This window comes from Mya arenaria, chromosome 4 (assembly GCF_026914265.1).
Source record: "Mya arenaria isolate MELC-2E11 chromosome 4, ASM2691426v1".
Classification (NCBI taxonomy): domain Eukaryota; kingdom Metazoa; phylum Mollusca; class Bivalvia; order Myida; family Myidae; genus Mya; species Mya arenaria.
Window position 1 is genome coordinate 56,604,505 of NC_069125.1, and position 22,405 is coordinate 56,626,909.

The 22,405-nt window shown below is 34.6% G+C and overlaps 1 protein-coding gene across 2 annotated transcripts; it reads left to right on the forward strand.

Annotated features, from left to right (window-relative positions):
* Positions 1–4: 4 nt before the first annotated feature.
* Positions 5–21,748, forward strand: LOC128231511 (acyl-CoA synthetase short-chain family member 3, mitochondrial-like). Of its 2 annotated transcripts, XM_052944441.1 has the most exons (18): positions 5–317; positions 5,081–5,225; positions 5,648–5,836; positions 6,324–6,455; positions 6,710–6,853; positions 7,102–7,182; positions 7,649–7,744; positions 9,816–9,926; positions 10,101–10,144; positions 10,310–10,413; positions 10,605–10,700; positions 14,126–14,192; positions 14,798–14,879; positions 15,372–15,494; positions 16,262–16,361; positions 17,411–17,586; positions 18,145–18,232; positions 19,843–21,748. In XM_052944441.1, exons 1-17 carry the CDS (start codon positions 43–45, stop codon positions 18,229–18,231), a joined length of 2,052 nt encoding a protein of 683 aa, XP_052800401.1. In that variant the 5' UTR covers positions 5–42; the 3' UTR covers position 18,232; positions 19,843–21,748. The 2 variants fall into 2 exon arrangements, with proteins under 2 accessions (XP_052800401.1, XP_052800400.1); XM_052944440.1 differs by lacking the exon at positions 18,145–18,232.
* The last annotated feature ends 657 nt before the right edge of the window (positions 21,749–22,405 follow it).

A 22,405-nucleotide genomic window follows, 5' to 3' on the forward strand; every position in this document is an offset into this window, starting at 1 on the left:
TTGCACTCACCCGGTGTCACAGGTCTACCACAACAATTCAGTATGGCCTCAAAGGCTTTTAAAAACATTGTCAAATCTATCTATCGTGTACCTGCGCGTCATTTCCATGCGTCGACATCACAATGCATGCGAATATGTGTTTGTTGCCAGCAGCATAAACAGACAGCCCAAGATTTATCCATAAAAAAGTATGATAAGGTTTTTCGACGCTCAATTGAAGATCCTGAGGATTTTTGGGCAGAACAAGCTGAACAGTTGGTGTGGGATAAGAAATGGACAAAGGTGCTTGACAACTCAAAACCTCCCTTCACCCAATGGTAAAACACCTACATCAAATTCGATTGTCAGACAAAATGCTGTGTCATTTTAGCGTAGTCTGCAGTGCGTTAAGTAAGGCGAGCGTTTACAAAACGCTCGCAAACGTTTTGTTTTGTATCCCTGTTGCAACGCAGCACATAAAAGTTAAGTGGGAAACCAAACAGCAAACATCTTTACTGAACGCGTTGCCGATTATTGTACATGTTATGCACCAGTCAATTGTAACCACGGCTCCCCCAGGTCCGGGGGTATACCGGGGATAGCAGGGAAAATAGGCCATGTTTTTACCTTTCAGGTGGCCCTGCAGCGCCGGGTGAATGTGGTGGTTTTGTCTTCGCTTTTAATATAGCGGGAAATGGGCCTTGGGGTGCGGGGGTATTTGGGGGGGGGGATTTTACCAACTGTTCGTTCCCGCAGGGCGGGGATTTTAACCGGGGTTGGCTGAACTGGAAGTCAAAGTCCCCGCTATTCCCCGGACCTGGGGGGGGGGGCGTGGTTACAATTGACTGGTGCATTATATCTGCAATAAGTCAGAGCCTAGTGAAGCTTGTGAAATTTTGAATGGATATCCTGGTATCGATATATCAAGAATGAAAACTGAAGAATGACAAAAATGTCTCGTTACTAGCCGGCGCGCATGTGCAACTGCTAGAGTAGATATTGTATATAACCAATAAATTAACTAGGCGGTTATTTTCATCAGAGGTTTTCTTAATCTGTCCGTCAATTAATTTAATGGAGACATGATTGTTTACACTAAGGCATATTAAGGGAAACAACATCTGATGTACATGTATATTAATAGTTATGCTGCAAGTAGATTGCATAGTCATTTTAATTTACTCTTGAAATGGTTTATACAATAATACACTTCACTTCACTTTCTGGGAATCAATTTAAACTTAACAATTAAATTACACATTAAAAAAAGAAAAATAATTAATATTATTATTTATTTTATGAATTACTTCTACTTATGCATCGGCATACTCCTGAAACTTGTTGAATATCCGAGATGGCCCAGGTGTTTCAACTGATTAGTAGTGCGTTTTATGTTGTGGGGTGAGGCATCCGGTATGATTCCCCTATGCTTTTTCTAATTAATTGTCCTAGTTTACTTTTAATGGTAATGTCCGAGCAAAATGATCCAATATTGCTGTTATTTATCTGCATGGAACTTATTGCATGGTTAGAGCTTTGCCTGGACACTGTTCTGATTTTAGGATTAATAAATGAACAAAAAAAAAAAAAAACAACCTTTCATATACCTTTTTGTCTGTCACCATCAGTCTTAGAACAATTATTTATGAATTTTTGTTTTAAATTATAATATGTAGCCTGATTGTCATGCCAAGCATTTTGAATGGGAAATATTTCTTTTATATATATATAAAAATAAGTCGAATTAGCTACTTTTGAGGAAATTTTATTTATATATTTTTTTGAAAATCTTGAATTACATTGTTTTATTTAGGTTGGAAATATATTATGCTCTATGGATATAAACTAAGAAAGAAAAAGGAGTAAGCAGTCAGATTAATATTCCAGTTCTTTATTTCCAAAAACTGCACAAGTCATATAATTTATGTTTTTGTTTTTTTTAAACTATAACTTTTTAACCACATTGTTGCCTCTTTTACATTGAATTTCTTTGAATAGTTTGTTCCAGGCATAATAATAAGCTATTTTGAATGAAGACTGCAGCATGGGTCTTAAAAATTTTTGTTTTAGAAGTAATTTGTCAGACTTGCAAATTTTCTTTCAGACTGAAATTGTTTCAGATGTTGTCGCATGACTGACTCTTTTCCAAAACTATCATGATATCTTGGTCTTTTAAAATAGAGTTCAGTGATCTTTTGATGTACCATCTCTATCAAAAACATAATTATGTTTTATTAAAATATTTCAAAGCCGAGGTTTTAGAGTATGGTATGATAAACACTAACAGAGGTACATGTACTGTCCCAGCTGTACATGAGTTGGATTTTCGATTGATGTCCCTAGCTTTTATCAAATCATCTCATTTAAAAATCAGATGATAAACTCTCTTGAGAAAATATCTGTGCAATATTTGTTTTAATTATGTTTAGAATATATTTTTTCATAGCAATATTTTTACAAAATACTTATCACTGATCTGTCTGAAACATGTAGATTGTACGATCATAAACTTCATGAACAATTTCTACGAATACCCGAATACCCGGTACTCATTTATGTGTGTGCATTCTTAGAAATATTTAAAGGTCCATTATGTTTTAGTAATGTAAACTTATTTGTTTGTATGTGAATCCAAATTACTTCTCTTAACCTTTTTTACATTTAAACCCTCTAAATATATATATATATATCGCAATTACAAAATGAACAAAACCGAAAGTTACTTATGGTATAGATTATATGGTTTGATAACTCCATATTATTCTTTACACAGATTATGGCCCCTGATTGACTTTGAAACTCAGGTTCAAGTTTTAGGGCAGGTTGGGATATTTATTAATAACTTCTATACCCTTTGTTCAATTGACTTAATACTTCACACAATTGTTCAGGATCATCACCCAATGAGGTTACAGACAGACAGACAGAAATGTTTATTGTCGTAAACATGTTATGTAACAGTTTCTTGACAAAATATAGAAAATATAAACACACATATAAATATTCAGTATGGTCACAACGGTTACATAACTCCATATCCTTAATACAAGTTATGGCCCCTGATTGACTTAGGTTAAAGTTTTAGGCAAGTAAAAGTTAAGGGCAAGTTGGGATTTTAATAAAAAAACTTCTATACCTTTCATTCAATTCATTCAATGCACTTAATAAAATTCAAAATTATTTACGACCATCTTACAACAAGAAACATAACTCTATTTTAACCCTGAAGACAAATTATGTCCCTTGAATATTTTTATTTTTTATTTTTTTGTTTCTTTTGACAGGCACATTTTTACATTTTTAACCAGTTTTTTACCAAGGGAAAACAAGGAGGGCTATACTATATGGTCATTGATTTTTTTTTATTATGATTTTTTTTTTTAATTTTATTTTAATTTCTTTTGAAAGGCATATTTGTTTATTCTTTACCACATTTTCATAATGGGAGATCAAGTTATTTGAATGACTTGCATCATTTTTCGGGTGGTGGGAGGGCAGCATCAAAGTCACCTTATGTATTGAATTATTTTAGTTAGGTTTGACATAAATAGACCAAACTTGGTAATATTACATTGTTATTGTATTCACTTCTAAGTCAAAGCGGCGAAGTCGAGCGCGCTGTCTTACGACGGCTCTTGTTTAACTAAGAAGTCTTGGGTTTAAAAGTTTACCCAGTTTTGCATCTGAAAACAATTATTTTATCATTACTTTACTCTACAAAATGGAATTTGCAGAAAAAATACTGTTATAGAATAAAAAAAGTATGTTTGTTTTAGTGGGAGGCGAACCCACGCGGGTCAAATCAAGAAAAAATATCTCAAGACTTTTTTCCAGGAATGAGATATTTTGACATGTTCACCATACATTGATATTAAACATCAAGCTATAATCAATATAGAAATTATGATTGTTAAAAGTAATTACAATTATTAAAAGAAATACCCCTGAAACTTCAACCTATGTTCTAATTCTGCCATAAAGTTGCGATTGTAACGGTTATTAGCAGTGGCACTGCCTGTAATAGTCATACTATCATAATTAGGTTTTTCAGTTTTGAGAGGCATACATCATAACATTTGTTTTAGCAAAAAGCAGCATATTAATTAAGAAAAATCATCATTTTAATAAATTTTTTTGGTGAATGTGTGAATTTTACTCTGGTAATGTGATCATGTTAAGTGTATTGTGTGCAATCTCATGATAAAAGTAGTGCCTGTAAAAGATAATATGTATTTATAGTTATTTTTATCCTAAAATATGTGTTCATATGTAGGTCATATTATTGAATGGTAGGTGCAACACAAATGTTGTTAACATGATATGTTTGGCCCCAGCATTCAGGGGTGCAGAAGCAGATTAACATTTGGGCAGCAGAGGGGATGGTCTTGGGAGGGTGACCCCTGTCTAAGTAATGGAAAATTTTGGTGTTACCAATCCGAGCTTTCTGGTTAATAATAAGAATAAAGTTCTTTTAAAAAACCTAAGCTGTAATGTTACACATTTTTTTTAGAAATTCATAGATCAACAACATTGTAATCAATAGCATACACATGGTCATTAATGGCATATATAAATAAAAATCCAAACTATGTTTAAAAGCTGTACTATCAGTTCAAATTTGGGCTAACCCAACTGCACTTTGTCAACTTATACAATATTACGTGTGTACACAAATGTTTTTCATGAAAACTGATTCATATCTATGATATTATATAACCTCATCATCAAACTTATGTGATATTTGGCTTATGATTTGTGTACAGTTAAAACATACGAGTCTTTTTATTGCTAGCTTGTTTTTATCTGTACACAAATTATATGCTCTATTGTTTTGATCATTAAATGCATATGAGTTAAACATAATAATGCATTTGAATTAAAAACAAGAAAAATGCATCAACCTTATAAAATATTGTGATCCTTAATATTTGTCAAAATCATTGCCATGCATTGAGAAGACATTCATCATTTATATATTAAATCATGGTCTTTTGAAAATTAAAGGTGCCCGTAAGATCCCTGATAATTTATTTTATATCGGTAAGGGTATTGAATCCTAAGTGTCTATCACACATGAATAATGATATATAATATGATACAGGTTTGTTGGTGGTGAGCTAAACACATGCTACAATGCAGTTGACCGTCATGTTGCAGAGGGTAATGGAGGCCAGATTGCCATCATCTATGATAGCCCTGTCACCAAGCAGATCAAGAAAATCACTTACAGGGAGCTGTGGGAACAGGTACATGAGGCTTATGTGGAAAAGACAATGGTAGTAAGAAGAAGAAAGTAGATGTTTTTTAAAAAAATGTTAGAGTGTAGAGGATAGATAAATTTACAAAGTTCATTAATGTTCATGTTAAGATTATAATATACAGTCAAAACCCATTCGCTTGATATCGCTTGGCTGGATTTCCTCGTTGGCTCAAACTAGATGTACATTACTGAATTTGTTTGACTCTTTGTAAGCATTCCCTGCTTTGCTTGATATTCACGAGACTGAAAGTATTAGTCCAGAGTGAAGGATATTGAGACGATGGGTTTTGACTGTATAAAAAACTAAAGTAAAGTTTGACTAGTTGGCTTGTGATTGAAAAGTAATATCAAAGTCATATTACCGGTATGTAAAAAGATGAAACAAATTTGTTATTTTCCCCCTCACAGGTGTCCCTGTTTGCCGGAGTCCTGGAGAAGCAAGGTGTGAAGATTGGAGATCGAGTGCTCATCTACATGCCTATGATCCCTGAGGCCATTATAGCCATGTTAGCCACTGTCCGGCTTGGTGCAATTCACTCCCTTGTGTTCGGAGGATTTGCCTCCAAGGAACTCTCAACAAGAATAGATCATGCTAAAGTGAGTGCAGATCCTTTTCATTTAAGTGATGTTTGCTGCTGCTACTGCCACATTTTATTTTCAACAGACAACAGTTCCACAATTCTTAACTGTGGAAGTGGTTGAGTGGTTCAGAGGTTCCTGAGTTTGATCTGTGCTCTAAGCTTTGCCAATGATTGGTGTTGGTTATCATGAGGAATGGTAAACAGTTCTTTAGCACATTCTTATTGCCAATTTGTACATTTTTTGTCATGGCTTCTTAGAGCTTATGTTTCTTGTTCACCATTGCAACATAAATAAAATCTGACCTTAATTTTCCACATATTTTTATTCTATTCAGTTATCTTTACCAATTGACTAAAATTGATTTTGAAACGAGAAACTCTGGTAAGTTCCAATCAGAAGTACATATTTAGCTCATGGTAATCAAAATCAATATAAATAGAGAAGCAGGCTGTATTGTAAGGATGAAATATGATGTTTTATGGATGCCTTCTCTCTGTTCCAGCCTAAGGTGATAGTGAGTGCAAACTATGGTGTGGAGCCGGGCAAGATCATCCCGTACAAGCCCCTGCTGGATGGAGCACTGAACATGATCAGCTTCAAGCCCAATAAGTGTATCATCTACAACAGGCCTGGGGTGTGTACTTAAATATAGAACTATTCACATACATGATTCATATGATGTTTCAACAAATTGTTTGCAATAATTGGAAGAGAGTTTTTTGACTTATTCTTTAAATCCAGTACCATTTGAACTTGTAAAATATGAAATCATATTCATAACATTCTCAAAGAAAAAAAAACTACAACAGAAAAACAACAACTTTAAATTTGACGGTTTCAAAGATCTATTCTATTCACTATTTATTACTTGCATATTTGTGAACCCAGTTTGAGTTCACTCCGCTGGTGAAGAACCGTGATGTTGACTATGACTTTGAGATGGCGAACAGCTACATGACAGATTGTGTTCCTGTGCCGGCCACTGACCCTCTATACCTGCTGTACACATCTGGTACCACAGGCCTGCCCAAGGTAAGAGATCACAGACTAAAGAGTGAAGTTGAGCTATCTATAGGTGTTTATATACAAATGTATGGTCCTTTCAGCATACCTGTTAGATCGTTTCAATTGCAGTGATAGCCTCAGAAAAAATGTATTTGAACTTCTGTTTGTATTGAAGCTTCCCTGTCTTCCATGTATATTTCAGCCAGTTTTTTTTACTATTTTATAATATATTTTCCCATTCATTGTAACATGATGTTTCTGCTCTGATTTTGCAGGCAGTAGTGCGACCTAGTGGAGGACACGCGGTTGTGCTGAAGTGGTCTATGTGGAACATCTATGGTATCAGGCCTGGTGAGGTGAGTATTTAGATTTGTGTTTTTCTGGTACTTGAATAGCTCTTCTTTATCCAAAGGAGTGTGAATGTCGCAAGAGGGCTAAGAACTCTCTGGGATAAAGACATAAACATATTGTCTGCAGCCACATTTTGGCCAGAATGTAAACTCTCTGGGATAAAGACATAAACATTGCCTGCAGCCACATTTTGGCCAGAATGTAAACTCTCTGGGATAAAGACATAAACATTGCCTGCAGCCACATTTTGGCCAGAATGTAAACTCTCTGGGATAAAGACATAAACATTGCCTGCAGCCACATTTTGGCCAGAATGTGTACATGCATAATATCTTGGACACATTCAACAATCGCTATAGTCACTGGCAGAAGAGTTATTGCCCTTTGGTCATAGAAATTACCTTAAACGGATCAATATGTTACCGTAAGAATACTTAGTCCGATCATCACCACAGTGTATTGTTCCTACAGGTATGGTGGGCAGCGTCTGACCTTGGCTGGGTGGTCGGTCACTCATACATTACTTATGCTCCTCTTCTCAATGGGAACACAACGGTGCTGTTTGAGGTAAGATTGGTTTGTTAACCTTGCCTTGAATAAGGATCACATTGATAACTTATTCTTGTCAGATAATGAACACAATAACAAATACTTATTAATTTGGTGATTCAAATTAAAAACAAAAACAAACTGTTATTAATTTTTATAGATATATAACTATTACGGGTTTATTAACCAGGTTTTCACATAGTCAGACTCACCTATGAAACTGAATAACTTTAGTAAGGGTTAACATATCTTGACCAAACTTGGTCTATAGAAAGAGTTTATGGGTACCTTTCATGGGATTGCGTTTGGGGTCCCTAGAGTCAAGGTCAAGGTCACTGTTACTAAAAATAGAAAAACTGTTGAAACTGAATAACTTTAGTTGGGATGACATATCTTTACTAAACTTGGTCTATAGGAAGAGTTTATGGATACCTTCCATGGGATTGCGTTTGGGGTCCCTAGGGTCAAGGTCAAGGTCACTGTTACTAAAAATATAAAAACGGTTGAAACTGAATAACTTTAGTTAGGGATGACATATCTTGACTAAACTTGGTCTATAGGAAGGGTTTATGCAGACCTTTCATGGGATTGCGTTTGGGGTCCCTAGGGTCAATGTCACTGTTACTAAAAATAGAAAGACAGACACAGACTGAAGTTCTTCTGTCGATCATTAAAAACCTGGTTTCGTCGCATTGCGGCACTTCTTGTTGTTTTTTATCCCCCGCCTTGAAAAGGTGTGGGGATATAGTAATGGTAGGCGTGCTTCTGTGCGTGCATGTGTGCATCCGGCCGTCCCACATTCATTTATTTGCATCTCCTCTTACATTTCTCATGCGATTTCTACCGAACTTTCACAGATTAATGATCATAATGTGAAGCAGGGCATATTGTCGGGCTTTCCCGATTTGACCATTTTTGAAAGAGTTATTGCCCTTTGTTTATTTTACATTTAAAATTGGTTTCTTCGCAACTCCTCCTACGTTTTTTATGTGATTTCTACCAAACTTTCACAGATTGATGATCATAAAGTGAAGCAGAGCATATTGTCCGGCTTTCCCGATTCGACCATTTTTAAAATAGTTATTGCCCTTTGCTTATTTTACATTTAAAATTGGTTTCTTCACAACTTCTCTTACGTTTTTCATGCGATTTCTACCAAACTTTCACAGATTGATGATCATAAAATTAAGGAGGGCAAATTGTCTGGCTTTTGCGATTTGACCATTTTTGAAAAAGTTATTGCCCTTTGTTTATTTTACATTTAAAATTGGTTTCTTTGCAACTCCTGTTATGTTTTTTATGTGATTTCTACCAAACTTTCACAGATTGATGACTATATAGTGAAGCAGCGCATATTGTCGGGCTTTTGCGATTCGGCCATTTTTTAAAGAGTTATTGCCCTTTTTTTAAAATTGGTTTCTTCACAACTCCTCTTACATTTTTCATGCAATATCTACCAAACTTTCACAGATTGATGACTATATGGTGACGCAGTGCATATTGTTGGGCTTTTGCGATTCAACCATTTTTGAAAGAGTTATTGGCCTTTGTTTATTTTACATTTAAAATTGGTTTCTTCGCAACTCCTCTTACGTTTTTCATGCGATTTCTACCAAACTTTCACAGTTTGATGACTATATAGTGACGCAGTGCATATTGTCGGGCTTTCGCGATTCGACCATTTTTGAAAGAGTTATTGCCCTTTCTTTATTTTACATTTAAAATTGGTTTCTTCACAACTTCTCTTACGTTTATGACTTTATAGTGACGCAGCGCTTAATGTCATGCTTTTGCAATTTGACCTTTTTTGAAAAAGTTATTGCCCTTTCTTAATTTTACGCATTTCTTATGTTCCTGAGAAACTACCCTTACCATTGATTGGCTTTCGTTACAAAAAATGCCCCCATGAGGCAGGGGATATAACTGTCTGTGACCGCTCTTGTTTTTTGTTATATTTATACTGATCTGATGAACAGCACTTTATGTGTAAGTTATCACTGTCTTTAATAAGATACTTTAAAAATTTAAGAAAATTCATTCTGTTCTGAATAACATTGAATATCATCACGAACATGCTTGTTTACCTCAGGGTAAGCCGGTTGGGACTCCGGACCCGGGCGTGTATTTTCGCATCATTAAGGAGCACCAGGTGGCAGGGCTGTTTGTGGCCCCTACTGCTCTAAGGGCAATACGCAGAGATGTAGGTGTAGTTCATTGTGTTTATATTCTGATTTGGTTAATTATAAGATTTTTTTATTGAGTATATAGTATAGTATAGTATAAACAGAGATCTTCAACTAAAAAGATAATTCTATTAATTATTCTAGCTGTATATGCCATAAGGCTTGTACCTATGCACATTTTGTACTTTCAGGATCCAGAGGGACTTTTTGGCAAGAAATTCATGCCTTTACGAAGGTACGAAATATTAGTGCAGAAAAATAGAATAGATTCAGATAAAGTGAATCATTTATACAGTTTAAAGTAATCTTTTTTTTTGAAAGCATGAACCAAGCGAAATATACTGTATCAAGAATGTTAGCCTTCAGTGAAACATAACATATAAGTCGATTATTTCCCCAGTTTTCGAAACATGTTTGTTGCGGGGGAGCACTGTGACCGGGAGACGATGGAGTGGACCAAGCAGGTGTTTGACTGCCCAGTACTTGACAACTGGTGGCAGACTGGTAATATTTGATTGTTTTATGGGATGAGACTTATTTATGATGATGGTTTAAGAAACATAATGCGTGAAATAGTTTTTATTAATACTCTGATGCAGTTACTGTTAGTCATAGGTACCTGTAATTTTGTTTTGAATATAGTTTAAGTTTATGAAGGGTTGTGACATTTCTTTGAGGCTTTTAATATTTTTCAGAGACTGGATGGGCTATCACTTCAACATGTGTTGGTCTTGGGATGCCCCTCCACCCAACTCCTGGGGTGACAGGAAGACCTGTACCTGGCTGGAATGGTAGGTGGTTGTTTAAGTTTCAGCTTTCACATCATTAATATTTACACCTCAACTTCCATTCCTTAAATGAACTGCCTTTCGGCAATTGCGTTCATCAATCGATGAACGCAACATCTTCGGATATGTTCGGATCGTAATTCATTGCATAACAATATACCTGAAAGCGATCAATCTTGTTATTGGTTGTATTGTGTCTGCAGGTCCCGTAAAATATAGATCAACATTTTTAAAAGTGTTAGTTTATTATATTTTAAATATATTGGTACCAGAAGTGTTTCAATTTTACGTTTTAAAGTGATTTCAAGTGGTTGATCTTTTCCCGCGTTATTGTGACGTCATTTGAAAAAAATGTTTCCGGTTATAGTCGGGTCGTTCTATTTACAGAATGGGTAAGAACGGAGTACTGAAAGGTTTTCTTAAATGAAATGAAGTATTTTTTAACGTTTCTTGAATTAAAGAATGGACTATTGGTGTAAATATAAGGAATGAACTGCGGGGTTGATGTCATTATCGGGGATATGAACGCAATTGGGTTGGTCAAAGTATGCGTGGAGTCCTTCGGACTCCACACACATTGACCAACCCAATTGCGTTCATACTCCGATAATGACATCAACCCCGCAATTCATTTCTTAATTGTCCATCTTTTTAGCTCGACTATTCAAAGAATATGGAGAGCTATGCTACTCACCAAAGCGTCGGCCTCACACCTTGGTTAAGGTTTTGCATGCAAGCACACATAGGTTAATATCTCAGCAACTACATGAGGTATTGCATTGAGACTTTATACAATGGTACTCAACCATCCAACCTACTTAATTAACCAATTTAGATAACTCTAGTTTGCATTTAATGCAAATAATAGGCCTTTATTATTCGACTTAGAAATTCTGATTAAGGTTTTGCGTGCAAGCACACATAGGTTAATATCTCAGCAAGTACTTGAGGTATTGCATTGAGACTTTATACAATGGTACTCAACCATCCAACCTACTTAATTTACTAAGTTAGATAACTCTAGTTTGCATTAAATTCAAATAATGGCCCCTTTTTTTGACATAGAAATTCTGGTTAAGGTTTTGCATGTTACCACTTTTAAGTCAATACCTCAGCGAATACATCATGTATTGCATTGAAACTTTACACACAGGCTCCCAACCATTTAACCTTCTTCTTTAATCAAGTAAGATAACTCTATCTTTCATATTATATAATTTTTGCCCCTTTATAATGAGAATTAGAAATTCTGGTTAAGGTCTTGCATGTTAGCACACATCGGATAATATCGCAGCAACTACTTGATGTATTGCACTGAGACTTTATACAATGGTATTCAACCACCCAACCTAATTGAATAACCAAGTTAGATAAATGTATTTTGCAAATAATGGCCCTTTATTATTATGCCCCCTTTTGAAAAAAGTGGGGTATATTGTTTTGCACATGTCGGTCGGTCGGTCGGTCGGTCGGTCTGTCTGTCTGTCGGTCGGTCGGAATACCAAATGGTTTCCGATCAATAACTTGAGAACGCTTTGACCGAGGGACCTCATACTTGGTATGTGTATTGGTCATCACCAGCAGATGAACCCTATTGATTTTGAGGTCAGTGGGTCAAAGGTCAAGGTCAGTGTGACCTTTACATGAAAAACGGTTTCCGATCAATAACTTGAGAACGCTTTGACCCAGGAACCTCATACTTGGTAGGTGTATTGGTCATGACCAGCAGATGAACCCTATTGATTTTGAGGTCAGTGGGTCAAAGGTCAAGGTCAGTGTGACCTTAACATGAAAAACGGTTTCCGATCAATAACTTGAGAACGCTTTGACCCAGGGACCTCATACTAGGTAGGCTTATTGGTCATGACCAGCAGATGAACCCTATTGATTTTGAGGTCAGTGGGTCAAAGGTCAAGGTCAGTGTGACTGTAAGCTGAAAAAAGGTTTTCTGATTGTCCATATTTTATTTAAGTGTCCAAATCCTACTAACAATTTGGCTCCCAAGGGGGCATAAATGTTTCACTAACATCTCTTGTTAGACTTAAAAATTCTGGTTAAAATTTTCCATGTAACCATATTTATGTTAATATCTCAGCACATCATGTATTGCTTTGAAATCTAATCTAACAGTGATCCATGCCAGTTTCGCCAAAACTTTTCAATCCTTACACTGAAAAGCGGCGGAATAGTCGAGCGCGCTGTCTCTGTGACAGCTCTTGTTTAGTCAACATGCTTCACTGATGCTTAATGTGGTGTCATTTATTACCTGGTATGTATTTTAAACAAATCTGTTGGATTTGGTGTTGTCAAAACCTTAATTTCATTCTCAAATTTTACAGGATTACACATTGAAGCAGTGACAACACTGCGATCACACTTCCTTACATGAAGGCAAACCCTTTCTATCGAAAACAACCTCAGATGTTTATGGACGGTTTACAGTGTCAGAAATCTATACAGTTTAACTACGCTACAAGTAAATCGCGTAGTAATTTCAATTTAGCTGTTAAACTTTATGACTTAACTCTTGGGAATCTTAATTATTCATGCAATTATACCTTTTACTGGCAATCAATTTAAGCTAAGTAGTACAAAATACACGTAAAAACTCTTCTTTTAATCAAGACTGTTATTTTAATTTTTACAAACTACTTCAACTGATGCACCGGCATACATCCGAGGTTGTTTTTGATGAGAAATTGCCGAGGATTTCTGAATGGCATAAACACTGTTCAAACAGCAGAATTATGTTTAAATTAGTCATGGAAGCGATATTTACACCTTTGCACTTGAATCATCCCATAGAAAATTAGCAAATGAGATCAATATAAACATGGAATATCTAAGTATTGTTGTTAATCTGTGTACAAAATATTTGTTCAGTGCATGGATAATAACAGATGATTGTGAAGTCTGTAAATGTTCACTGACCAAACTTGTTCATACACTGCTAAACCTCAATACCCAATTATTCTGTCCTTTAAAGTGTACAGCAAGGTTTATAACATAGCTTTGGTAAATTTTGAATTGTGACCCTTTATTAAAGAAATAGCTTTTTTACTCATTTTTTTTTCCAGAAGCGTAATTACCCTTAGTAAGTTTATACAAAGTATTCTTTATTGCTTGATTGTGATGGAAGCTTATAGAATTACTTTGGAGTCTTCCAGGGTAGGAACCAGTAAGAACCCCTGGTAGGGATTGAACTGGCAACGTAATGCACCATTTCCACTTGACCACTCCCACCTGGTGGGGGTTAAACCTCCAACCTCTTGGTTGAGACACCTCGGACACCTTTACCACTAAAACACACTCACCCTTTCATTATCCTTAACCATGAAATTGTTTTAAAAGATACCATCTTAGGATTGGAGGACTGTTTCTAGTGTATTAGGCTTACTTATTATGTTAGAAACTTGTCTGTTCTTCAGTGAAGGTTATGAAGGATGACTACACAACAGAAACCAAAGACATGGAGCTGGGGCAGATCATTGTCAAGTAAGGATACATTGTTTAAAAAACAACAACTTTAATTAATGCTTTTTGGTGTAATATGATATTGTATTATATACTTTCTGTTGGTTCGTAATGATAAATTGGTGAAATAAAAATGTTAATTCACTGTTTCAATATGTCAGTGCTGGGATCTAGCTTTCGGTGCTTAAAAAGTGAAATATATTGTGAACTTAAGGATGTAATCAGCAATGAATGTCTATTTATAAATAAATTCCGTTGCCTCCATAAAATAATGTCGTAATACATTTGTTCAATGAATTCCATTTTGGATGACTGTTCATGCAATATCCTCCTTATTTTCACTGTAGTGAAAATATTATTTTTGACATTTTCACTGATCTTATAGATATTGGTTCCCTTATGTTTTTCACTCAAATTTCCAATATAAACACAGAACATGTGTATAACAATTGGACTATTTATGTAATATGCCTGCAGTATCGGGTTGGTTTCAATTACAAACATGCTGGATCGGTTTCTCAATCATTTGCCAGTATATTATATTTATTATATATTTTAGAATTATAATTAAGAAGCATTTCTTGACAATACTCTGATAATGAATGCAGTTATTGTCATATTTCCAGGTTGCCCCTACCCCCAGGGTCCTTCAGCACACTGTGGGAGAATGACTACAGATTTAAGACCACATACTTTGATTCAAAGAAGGTATATGTAATAACAAAAATATTAACTTGCTAACATTAATAAAAAATTGTAAAAATGATTAGTAGGGGAAAAAGCTTAATTAAGCAATTGTCACCATGACAAATGAAGAGTGTGTCTTATTGGTTTATCTTTAAATTCTTTTAAACTTCCAGTAAATAGAATGAATAGTGGTTGTAACTCTTGCTATTGTAAATTGATTGATAGATGTTAACACTAATGAAAACACTTATTGTAACCTCATGTCTCCACCAATGGGATTGCTGAACGGATTCTGATTTAATAGTATAGAAAGCAAAGTTTCATTTAGTAATTTACTGGATTTATTAAGTGTTCGTTCAGCAGTTTGCAGTTTACTTATGGAAGTTTGATGGATGATCTTGTAAACAGTAAAGTTGTAATTATACATTGACTTTATTTTGGTAAAAGAATGTTTGATTCTTGCATTGTGCACAAAAACTTATCTGAAATGAAAAACCTGTTATAAATAACCAGGCCTTCTACAACACGATGGACTCTGGTTACCGAGACAAGGAGGGGTATGTGGCAGTGATGTCACGTAGTGATGATGTCATCAATGTCGCAGGCCACCGACTCTCAACAGGCGCCCTCGAGGAGGTGAGCAGGCTATCTGGGATAAAGAGGCTCTCACATCAGTTAATTCATAATTTATTTAACGAGTTTTCTTAATTTGAAAAAAAAAGCTATGGCAAGTTTTTTGGCAATTCTAGTGAATGAGTTTAATAATTTTTGTATTGTATGACCATGAATGTGAGATTCTATTTATATAATAAATATTTATGTGCCGATTTGCAGGGCTTTTTACATGAAACATTGCTATATAGCATGGACAATTTCAACGTTACTAATTAATGATGTAATGTCAAATTATTTGGATATTTGTTATACTAACTACATATCAAAAATATATAATGAGGTTATTTCATGATGGCGACATCATATGATATAAAAAATGGCTATTATTGGTGCAAGAATGGAATTTTCACCAAGTACACCATTATGATTACGGTGTTTCATAGTTTTGGGATGCACATAATCACAATTTTTACTGAGAGTGGTGTAGTGGTGTAGATTCCACCACTCAGTCCTGGCAAAGGCACAATCGTATGGACTCTCAGTAAGGACACAGGAACTGGGTTTAACCTAGGAAACAGAATTGAGCATGATTCATTGCAGCTAACCGGTGACTTTACTATCGGGCTACATTAAAACTAATGAGTACTCATCGAAACAAGCAATTCTAATTTGAAGTAAGTCTAATTAGTGCTGTTAGGTGGACATGGACATTTCTGACTCAATTTCTAGAGCACGTTGATGCTCTTTTAAATGCAATAAGGCTGCATGATTACATGTGTGCATTTCAGGCAATCATAGACAGCCAGTATATTGCGGAGGCGGCGGTGATTGGAGTGCCGGATGAGCTGAAGGGACAGGTTCCTCTCGGTCTCTGTGTACCAAAACATGGTGAGATTGGTGGGGAACTGGAGTTTAAATTATAGTTTATTTACTAAATGAGAATTAGTGGTTTTCATTGTTAACGTTATGAAAACAATCCAAACTAAATACTAATCTTGCAAATTAAGTTTAAATGTGATGTGAATGTTTAGGTATCGATTTACATTTTTTTTGCCTTTACAGGAAACCGTGTGAATTGTATAAAGATGTATTCAATAGATTTCATTTACTTTTTCATGTATGAACTTAAGATTCTGGTAAGGTGTATATAGTTGAGCAAGTGGCTTTGCTATTAAGTGATTTATGCTTATTCGATAAGCTTTTAGCATGCAAGTTGTTTGGTGTATGTTAGCTATTTTGCTACTAGAAATGTTATTTTAATTTTGGGAAAATAGTTGTTAATGCCAAATTTTGTGGCAGCATTCTTGATATGGTTCAATCACCCAACTTTAAAATGTAAACCCAACATCCAGTTATTCCATTGATACATTTTGGCTGCAATCCAGTGTGTGTTTATATATTTTTGGTACATGAATGTAGAAATATTTGCTTGAGTGTTGGGCAGGTTTGTTCTATTGCTTTGTTATACCTTTGAGCTGGTTATAGATCATTTTGAGATCTGACATCCAGACATTGTAGATGAACATAATTTGTTTGTCATTCTACAAAAGTAAAAATAATGGCATTAATAGTGGAAAGTATTTCTGAAAATAAATAGTCACTGTCATATTAGTTCTAGATTCATAAATAGTAGTGATAAAATAATTTGAGTTTAATGCAATGTATGAAATACCATCTTTTTCCATAAACTAAGTACATTTTATTCGTTCAAAGTTTATAATTGTACGGAATTGTATGTAGTATAGCTACAAAATATAAAAAAAACCATTGCTTTGTTATGTTCCTGTTTTCTAAAAAATAAAAAGGCTTCTTGTTCCAGTAAAGTACTTTAATCTAGTTCATTGATACTAGAGTAAGGGTTTACTCACATAATTTTTTTTCAAAGCATGATTTACTGGTACCAATTTCATTTCTCACTTGCTTCATGTTTCAAACAGGTATGCATGTGTCGGATGATGAGATCAAGGCTGACATTATACGTCATGTACGAGATAGTATCGGTCCAGTGGCCAGTTTCAAGCTGGCCATTCTAGTGCCTAAACTGCCCAAAACCCGCTCAGGAAAAATTGCACGCAACACCATAGCTTCTATGGCTGCTGGGAAAGCCTTTCAGGTAAGCAGTAACAACAGGCTTCAATTTGGATAAATGTAATGTTATTCAAAATCTATTGATTTCAAACAAAAGTAAAGTGACATAGAAATGTCATTGTCCAATTCTTGTGATTTCAAAGAGCATTTCTTGATCATCTGGGCCAGTATTCAATATTGATCTTAACCTTATCCTGAGACATGCCTTAGTGATTCCATTCAGCCTATTGGTCAGCTAAATATACAGGCCAATCAAAACACTTACCTTAGTTTCTAATCTTAAATCAATCAATCTTAAGTTGCTTATTGAATACGGCCCCGCCCAAGTTAAGAAAAACATGTAGATATATAATTAAAAGATGTAGAAATATTCACTTAAATTTTGTATGCTCTTAATACTATATACACACCACAAAAATTAAACTATGTTTCATAACTGTCTGACAATTAATTTTCCGATTTTTATAAGCCTCTGTTTTTTTAAGGAAATAGTCATTTCAGCAAGATACCACAATGATCCTGATTATTTGCCAGAGTTGTGGTAGAGACATGTCAGTATGTACAAACTGTCTTGTGTCTGTAGATTCCAGTGACAATAGAGGATGCGAGTGTGTATCCAGCTATAAAGCTTGCTCTCAAGCAGATTGGATATCCCAAGGAACTCCCTTAAGGTCTCGTTGAGTGTTCACTAGCTGTGTTGTACTGCATGACTCACATACTAGATTGTGTAACTAACTCTTCCTGTGACTTTATAACTTCACTGCATCCCCTATATTTAACACTTTACTAATGTAACATGTGATTCTTAATCTGTGATATAGACCGGTTGAGATATGATCCAATATTGCAGGAATTACATACTGGATTGTGTTACTAACTCTTCTTGTGGCTTCCCTATAATGCATCTCTTGATTTTAACAGTTTACTAATATAACATGTTGTGATTCTTTTCCTGTGATATATACAGGTTGAGGTTTGATCCAATATTGTGGTAGCAGATGAAGTGAGAACATATCTATTGACATGACATCTTTATATATTAATATAAGAACGATGCATCACATATTGAAATTGGTTTCATGTTAAACTGAGTAATTGTTTAAAGACACCTGAGTGTTTTGGATGTCTTTAATGGAAAGTTCATTTTCAACCACAGTAATTATGTCACCCCTTATTAATGGGGAAGACATATTGTTTTTGCCAAGTCCATCAGACAGTCAGTCCGTCTTTCGTACGTCACACTGCGTTTCCGCTCAATAACTTGAGTACGCTAAAATCCAAGAACTTCATACTTGGTATGCAGGTTAGTCATGACCAGAAAATGATCAGTAGGTCAAGGTCGTGGTGACCTTGAGGTGATAAAAATTGTTTCTGCTCAATAACTGAAGATCCTTTGGTCCCAGGAACTTTATACCTGGTATGCAGTTTGGTCATGACCAATAGATAACGCTTATGCTGGTTGTCTCTAGTCAAAAAGGTACACATTTCATGACCATCATTGATTATTCCTCACCTTCGACCATACAATGGGGAGACAAACGCTTTTTCAGTAAAAATATCTCTATTTCTAACAAGTTTTTGACCGACACACCGATTTCTATGCTGGGCTTCATTGCCATACTTTGGTAACTTTGAATACATTTTGAACAACATGGTATCGTCTTAAAATTGGGTAGAGACATTGGTCATGGTCAATAAATGATTTTTGGACAATAGAACACAGGACAAATTTAGTTATTTCGGATCATGACTTTTTAATGACTTCAGTCTGGTCATTGGCCTCAAACTTTGGTTCCATTCAATAACATTTTAACACTTTGGTGTACATGTAGTCTTGGTTTGGTAATTGGTCATGGCGGGTAAATGACCTCTGTTGATTATTGGGTCAAAAGGACATAGTGACCTTAACTTGAAATATCAAGGATGTTTTTGTTGACAATACCCAGAATTCCAGTTTTAATACAGAATATTATTAATGACCTCTGTTGATTATGGGGTCAAAAGGTCATAGTGACCTTAACTTGAAATATCAAGGATTTTTTTGTTGACAATACCCGGAATTCCAGTTTTAATACAGAATAACTGTCATTTAGATGGTGTTTGTTGTTAAACACTTTTATATAAAAAAGAATTTGAACATGGGCCATATAGCATTAATTTCCATGTGACCACAAAAAAAAAACACTTTAAAAATTGTACCTGTATATATATATGTAACTTAATGTATTGTAATCTTTTTAATGTTGGGTATTTTCAACTTTGCTGTGATCATCTATTTCAGATCCCTCCAGCCATTGAGGATGCCAGTGTGTATGAAGAAATCCGCAATCAGCTTGAGAAAGCTGGATTTACTACAGGAAAACCAGAAATTGTCCCAACAGATTAACACTAGCATTAGAGTTGGATTGTGATTGCTTGTATTATAAAATGAATATACTGCAATATTGCATTAGAGATGTTGACAATACATAAAAATCTTTCATCTGTTTCTGTGTTCAAATTTGTACCAATTTGTAGGAGGCATTGTTATGGTTGTACATTACTATTCAGCATTTCAAATGTTGTCGATGATTTTTGTGTCGCCTGAAAAGACGACATATAGGGGTTACTTTTGTCGGCGGCGTCCGCGTCACATTTTCGCTTGTCCGGGGTATATCTCCTAAACTATTAGTGGTATCAACTTGAAACTTCATATGTACATAGATCTAATTGAGGGCAAGTGCAGTGCACAAGAACTGTTACTCTTGCTTCCATATTTTTAGAGTTTTGCCCTTTGTTATTTTTCATGCTTAAAGTTTTGTCTGGGGCATATCTTGTAGAATATAAGAGTTATCAACTTGAAACTTCATATGTAGATAGATCTCATGGAGGGCAAGTGCATTGCACAATAACAGTAACTCTTGCTTTCTTAGTTTTAAAATTATTGCCCTTTGTTAAATTTCATGCTTAAAGTTTTGTCCGGGGCATATCTTGAAGAATATAAGAGGTATCAACTTGAAACTTCATAGCTGGACAGATCTCATTGAGGGCAAGTGCAGTGCACAATAACAGTAACTCTTGCTTTCTTAGTTTTAAAGTTATTGCCCTTTGTTAATTTTAATGCTTAAAGTTTTGTCCGGGGCATATCTTGAAGAATATAAGAGGTATCAACTTGAAACTTCATAGCTAGATATATCTCATTGAGGGCAAGTGCAGTGCACAAGAACCGTTACTCTTGCTGCCATATTTTTAGAGTTATTGCCCTTTGTTAATTTTCTTGCTTAGGTTTTGTCCGTGGCATATCTCGTAAACTATAGGAGGTTTCAGTCTGAAACTTATTCCGTAGGTATATCTGATTGAGGGTTCAAATGCCACCTACACTTGAAAGTTAAATGGCAACATCATTGTCTATAAATGAATAAAATGCCAATCTAACAGCTATAATGTCGACAGTAAATAATTCGTCAGGCGACACATCCGACTCGCGAAGTTCTAGTTTCAGGGTATTAATGGATTAAATGTTGCTCATGTAGACTGTGACACATGTAATCAGTTTAACAGAATGTTCAAGCAGAGGTTCAGAAATTATTTTGGTAAATGGATTTACACAAATATTGTGAAATTTAATTTTCCTTTACATGAATGCATATGTACATAAAAAAATGATACAAAACATTATAAACTATAATATTAAAATACATGTAAATGTTTCATCTACTTAAATTAATTGATTCTACCATACTGTTTTATTATTTCATGTACATGCATTAACATCCGACTCGCGGAGTTCTAGTTTCAGGGTATTAATGGATTAAATGTTGCTCATGTAGACTGTGACACATGTAATCAGTTTAACAGAATGTTCAAGCAGAGGTTCAGAAATTATTTTGGTAAATGGATTTACACAAATATTGTGAAATTTAATTTTCCTTTACATGAATGCATATGTACATAAAAAATGATACAAAACATTATAAACTATAATATTAAAATACATGTAAATGTTTCATCTACTTAAATTAATTGATTCTACCATACTGTTTTATTATTTCATGTACATGCATTAACTATCAGATCAGAAACTACCTATGCAATTGTAAGCGTGCCGATAATTTACGTTATTTATACATACACAAGCTACATATTGCATGATATTGCAGCTTAAAAAGTTTGATTTACAATATGGTGCAATATATTTCCTACAATGAGAGAAATTATACAAAACTGGCACACATGCTTGTTGTGTATAATTTCAATAATTAGTGTAAATATTTTTGCCAAGGATATAAGAATTGCCTATGTAAAGCACTTTCAGTAGATTTTATACGCTTATAAAAAAAAGTCTGTAGTTTTAGTTTAGGTACTAGTAACACATGTTCTATGTATGTCATGTTTGAAATAAAAAAATATAACTGCTTCATGATTGTTTTACTAAACATATTTGTTTCTGGAATGCCTTAGAAAGTAAGTGTATCCAAACTATTGTTTATGCAGCCATTTCTTTGTATTTGATAAACTCTTGACATTATCTTATACATGTGCATATTGTAATATACTGCATGGATAATCTCATCTATTTTGCCCAAGTTGCATGTTACCATGGTAATAATTTCGTACCATAAGAGTATGAATAGTATTGTATATAATACTTTGTTTCTTTACTCAACTAATTGAACATTTTGGAATGTCTACCAATGCATGTGCCATTTTTACCTTGTTTCATGAATTTGATTATGTATATTTGTTTTTGTTTACTTTTTAAGTCAAAATAGATGTTAATTATTTTTAATATTTACTAACTTCTTATTTTTATAGAGTTTATAAGAATATTTTTATATTTTTCACTGTCATTATACAAGACAAGC